We start from the raw sequence: 5,901 nt of genomic DNA on the forward strand, positions 1-5,901 counted from the left end.
TCCCCTGCTAGAGCTGTTGCCCCTGCGACCCAAACCCGGAAAAGTGGTTGAAGATGAGTGAGTGATAAATGAAAAAATTATCCAGGATGAAAATTATAATTTTTTGTTTCTTATCCTCTACTATATAAGAGCTCTTTTTCTCTGGTGTTTAACGGCAGCCGGCATCCTTATTGGTGCACTGCTGCCACCTGTTGCATCAGTCTCTTCAAGTACAGAGAGTTGGTGAAAGCTGAAACGTTCCATTCAACTCGACTTCGCTTTGTTGAATGGCATATGTTCCAGCTTTCACCTCATGAAATATTTGTACCATTGAATTCTAAACATTCATTATTTGTATAACGTAAAATGCCCCCCCCCCCCCCCCCCCCCACACACACACACACACACAGAGTTACAAAAAAAAATCACATGACTTTATTTAAACATTATGTAAACGTATGGTTTATATGCGGCAAATATGTTTTTCTCTCTATGGATATTAATTTGGCCCGTCTTTGTGGACTTTTTTCCCACTGTAGGTTTTCATAAAAATACTGGAAGCCCCGCCTGATGGTTCTTTCTTCCCATCAAGCGCGTACATAGCACGACGCGTTTTCAGATAGACGGGAATGGTGTTTTCTAAGGCGGGGCAGATCGACTCTTCCTCTTTTCGACTTTTGCCGCTCTGACTCACATCTTTCACAGGACTGACCTTTCCAGATGTGTGGGGCAGACATGTAGTTAATGTGGACTTTGTCTCAGATGGTCTCTTGAAGCTCGGGAGAACCACTTTCGCACCTTCAGTAATACTTTTGATGAACTTGTAGACACGTGTGGCAACTGAGAGTTTGACTCGGTTTCTTCTGAGTCTGAGGCATCAAGACAACCTTTGTCATTGAAGACTTGACTGGTGTTGTCCCAGTCTGTCCGCACTTCTTCTGCTGGATGTCTGTTCCTGTGGACTTTGTCTCAGATGGTCTCTTGACGCTCGGGAGAACCACTTTCACACCTTCAGCCTTCAATGATACTTTAGATGAACTTGTAGACACTTGTGGCAACTGAGACTTTGACTCAGTTGGTTTCTTTTGAGTCTGAGGCATCAAGTCACCCTTTGTCATTGAAGACTCGACTGGTGGTGTCCCAGTCTGTTCCTGGTTCTGCTGGATGCCTATCCATGTGCCTTTGATACATAAAGACAGTGATTGATTCTCTCTTTGCAGACCAGAAGACATGGACTTTCTTGGTGTTTCTGTCTGGAGCACCAACTCCTCCACTTTCGTTAAACGAGCTTCTATTATCTTTTGCTTTTTCAAACAGTACTTCATATCACTCTTGTCATTTGTCTCCTCCAACTGAGTGGAGAGGTTGTCCATGGTTTTATACATGTCTTGCACATTCTCCACCATCTTCTCCTGCTCCTCTCAGAGCATTTGGAGCTGCTTTGCAAAGTCACAGGACAACTTGTTCTCCACTACACAATTTCTTTCATCCTGTTTCTGACTGAAGATTTCTTGCTCGTTGCTGATCTCCTGCAGAAACCTGCTCATTGACTGACTGAATTTTTCTTGCTCAGCCATCTGTTCCAGCATTGTCTTCTGCAGAAGCTCTTCAGTCTCTTTCTGTTTTGCTTCTGTGACGTTTTCAGCCTGCGGCTGAGAAAGCACATTCATTTTGTCCTGCAGCGCCTCCAGCTCCTTGGACAGACTGTTGATCTGTCTGTCCACATGTTCTGTGAGGGCTGTTGATGCCACTTTCTCCTGATCATGAGTGGATGACATTATGGACATCAGCTCTTCCAGCAGTATTTGTTGTTTGTCCACCTTTTCTGTCAGATTGTCAATTTCCAATTTTTGAGCAATGAGTTTCTCCACTATGGAGTCATCGCTCACATTTTGGTCACTCATGCTGTCAAAGAACTGTTGGAGTTTTTCCATTAAACGACCTTCCAAACTGTTTGTCAGGGCCTCCAGCATCTCTGTTGTGCACTCTTGTTGGTGCTGGTAGAAGGCTTGCTGCAAACATTCTGTACGTTCCATAGTCTGGTGCATACTCTGCTGCATAAGCTTTGACAAATTCTCCTCAGTGGTCTCATGAAGCTGTGTCAGTTGATCAGATTTATTCTCAAGGCCAGTCAGCCTGATTATAAATTGTAGTGTAATAAAGTAAATAAGTTATTAAAGTAAACAACTTACTATTCTTTCTTCAAACCTTAAATGGAGAATTTTGACATACAACCCCAATTCCAATGAAGTTGGGACTAGGGATGGGTATTGATAAGATTTTATTGATATCGATGCCTTAATAAATTAGCTTCACACAGGCGTCTTCTAACTGTCACAGCACTTACAGGTAACTCCAGACTGTCTTTGATGATCCTGGAGCTGATCAGTGGCTGAGCCTTTGCCATTCTGGTTATTCTTCTATCCATTTTGATGGTTGTTTTGCGTTTTCTTCCACGCGTCTCTGGTTTTTTTTTTTTTTTTTTTTTTGTCCATTTTAAAGCATTGGTGATCATTGTAGTTGAACAGCCTATAATTTTTTGCACCTGCGTATAAGTTTTCCCCTCTCCAATCAACTTTTTAATCAAACTACACTGTTCTTCTGAACAATGTCTTGAACGTCCCATTTTCCTCAGGCTTTCAAAGAGAAAAGCATGTTCAACAGGTGCTGCCTTCATCCTTAAAGAGGGGACACCTGATTCACACCTGTTTGTTCCACAAAATTGACGAATTCACTGACTGAATGCCACACTACTATTATTGTGAACATCCCCTTTTCTACTTTTTTTTTTTTTTTTTTACTAATAGCCCAATTTCATAGCCTTACGAGTGTGCATATCATGAATGCTTTGTCTTGTTGGATTTGTGAAAAATCTACTGGTACCTTGTTTCCCAAGTAACAATAAGAAATATACTCAAAACCTGGATTAATCTTTTTAGTCACATAGCACTACTAGTTTTCTGAACACTACTGTGTGTGTGTGTATATATATATATATATATATATATATATATATATATATATATATATATATACATATATACAGAGAGCAAAGTGTACTTGAAGATTGCATACTGGCTAAGCGTACTATTGTTTTTGTGCAGTTGATACTCCTGTGTGTAATGTAAAGGTATATTCAGCTGTGCACATAACTGGTGCTCATGTGTGCTAAGAACACATAATATACAACAGAAAACGTGGAGGGAAATGCTTTTCTCACAATCTGTCATAGTTTTCAAAGTGTTTGTTTTCTGCTGCACATCATGTATTTTTGGCATGCATAAGCTCCTGAGCATCAGTTATGTGCATGCCTGGTTATATTAGAAGTCTTTTTTTTTTTTTTTTTTAAATAAGGAAGGGCGGTATTGTAAATATATGGGACTGTAATTTTTGCATATGGTTTTTTTTTTTTTTTTTTTCATTCACCAGCACAGCGAGCAGCACTATGTGACTGATTTCTGATCATATATATCAAGAAATTGTAGTCTAAAGGTTCATATTAATATCCTGTAGAACAATATCCTCAACAAAAGTAACACATTTAAGAGGAGTATAATTATTGGTAATTGGGGAGAAAGCCACTGCATGCCTACATACAGAGATGTTAGAATTCATACCTCATCTGAGACCCAAAAAGGGGTTATTTTCTGTTTTGAAAAGATGAGTTAGAGCATTTCTGTGAAACCACTCCAAAGTGTAACACACTAATATGTAGACTGGTGGTCTATTGTTTAAACTGTGAACCAAATGTGGTGTAAATGTGTTTATCTGCAGTGAACAGCGTGTGACTGACCTGCAGCGTGATGTGGAATTAAAAACAAACCGATGATGCGGTTGTTGGGTATGGAATATGTGAAATAAATACCACTGTTGATCCTCTGTTGTTTTGGGGGGGGTTTGACTGAGTGAGTGTGTGTATGTGACGAGGAGTGATGGCGACCTTACAAAGAACATGGTCGGTTCCTACAGACACAGGTACGGTGACTCTGAGGTCACCGACTTGCACCTCCCATCCTCCATTGGACTCCTCGTCTCCCCCAGCTGCTCCTCTGCAACGACAGAGCTGAAGCTCGAGACAATCAGGAGGAAAACGTTTGCAGGTGTCATGTGTGGTAATATGTGTAAGAATTAAATGACTGACTCATCAGATGTGTTTGATGCAACTTGAAGATAAATTTACCCAAAGTGTGATCACACATCTTCCTCAAAAGGCAGCTTGGTACGTCATAGACGCCGTCATTGGGATCTGATTTAATCACAAAATAAGAACAAATCTATCAAACTAATGGCGTAAAAAAAATAATTTATCTACTGTAAAAAAGAATAATAATCATTTAAAGAGAATCTCACCTTCGTCTTGTTGGTCGGCAGCCCTCCAGTAACAGGCAGGGACATCGTACATATTCTCAGACGTTTTGCATTTTCCTGATGACAAACGCACGCACGTCACTTTGGATATTTAGTGCCAGTTGTGTTACAGCTGTCAAGTTTTATTTAAAAATCATACTAGTTCCACGTGGCAAAACATCGTAGTTTCCATCTTGTTTGTCTTCTGCTTTGTCCTGTGCACAGTGAGCGCCGTCAACATTCACGTCTGCAAATGTTTGACACACAAATCGGGGTCAAAGGTCAAAACGCTTTTTTTTTTCTTTTTTTTTTAACTAATTTTCAGAAACTAGGAGGTTCAATTGGATCAAATACAAACTTGTGTTCTGAGTAATTTTAAATGAAGTGCTGAAGCCTGAGTGCCTACTGGGCAAAAAAAAGCCATTTGATTTGGGTCAAAGGTCAAAACGTACCAAACAGAAACTTTGTGTCCCTGAACACTTTAAACCCAAAATTTGTTCTCTCAGTGATAAGCAACAGCAACCAGCGGGTGAATGCTGTTTTAGTGCATTACTCTGATGATGCTTCTGTTTCTGTCTCGCTGAAGCTTTTAGAATTTTTTTTAGTTAATTCAACATCAAATATAAAGTGCAATAGATCTTGAGAAATGATATAATATCCACAGATGCACAAACGGATGCTGATTTATTTTAAATTTGTTCTTCAGTTCAAGTTTGTCATGCAGTTATCAAGAATGACTCGTAACACTTTGGACTGATCAATTGTTGCATTTTTCACTATGAACACTTAATCACATAAAAGTACTCCCCCCCCCGTCCCCCACTACAGAAACAACTCAAAATTTATTCACCTGATAACAACTTTAATCAAACTTGGCTTGGTCCTCTTCCAAGACCAGGTTCTTCATCAGCATGCTTAAATTTTATTCTTTACTACTAAAATAAAGTTGCCCTCTATCTGTGGTGATAAACGTAATCGTAAAACAAGAGTAATCCAACATTTCTGATGTCCACCAGTTCGGTGTTCTGTCGAGATGAGGTGCCTCGCGTAACTGCACATGCGTGCACTGAAAAAATGACTTGAAGTTCGCTTATTTTGATGGGCACTTAAATGTATAAAAATCCAAGAAGAAGACCGTAGAGCATGTCCATAACTAATGTAAGCGCTAATCAATGTAGCAGGCGATGCTACAAGTTTACAAAGCCACATGCTGAGTAAAATAAAGCCTTTTAAGAGAAAGGGTCTGTGCTGATCGTCTGAAACGGACTTGTGCATTTAAAGTGAAGCGGTGTGTTTTTATATATATATTTTTTTTTTTAAACGTCGTTTGCTCCACCGGCTGTTCACCTCCGCAGATGAAGCGCACTTCTACGTGGTGGGTAAGGGGGGGGAGGAATGCGCGCATGCGCAGTTGCACATCGAGCGAGTCGCATCATCTCCACATGCGCAGTAGCGCGACGCACCTCATCTCGACGGGACACCTGTTCAATTCAATGGAGTCTTCCATTCCCTAATATCTATCTGTGGTGTAAATTTGATGGGAAACCGTCAAGTAGGTTTTTTATTTAAATTTTT

General features: G+C 40.1%; 1 protein-coding gene and 1 long non-coding RNA gene across 2 annotated transcripts; both read right to left on the bottom strand.

Moving 5' to 3' along the window:
• Positions 1-443: 443 nt before the first annotated feature.
• LOC117527872 lies at positions 444-1,411 on the bottom strand. The gene is made up of 2 exons (XM_034190372.1): positions 989-1,411; positions 444-777 (listed from the first exon to the last, which is right to left on the bottom strand). The coding sequence occupies exons 1-2, from the start codon at positions 1,383-1,385 to the stop codon at positions 479-481; spliced, it is 696 nt and encodes a 231-aa protein (XP_034046263.1). The 5' UTR covers positions 1,386-1,411; the 3' UTR covers positions 444-478.
• A 1,494-nt stretch (positions 1,412-2,905) lies between these two features.
• Positions 2,906-4,607, bottom strand: LOC117527871. The gene is made up of 3 exons (XR_004565629.1): positions 4,487-4,607; positions 4,330-4,404; positions 2,906-4,225 (listed from the first exon to the last, which is right to left on the bottom strand). It is a non-coding gene; the product is annotated as an uncharacterized LOC117527871 (long non-coding RNA).
• Between the last annotated feature and the right edge of the window lie 1,294 nt (positions 4,608-5,901).

Source organism: Thalassophryne amazonica, chromosome 16 (genome assembly GCF_902500255.1).
Source record: "Thalassophryne amazonica chromosome 16, fThaAma1.1, whole genome shotgun sequence".
Taxonomy (NCBI): Eukaryota; Metazoa; Chordata; class Actinopteri; order Batrachoidiformes; family Batrachoididae; genus Thalassophryne; species Thalassophryne amazonica.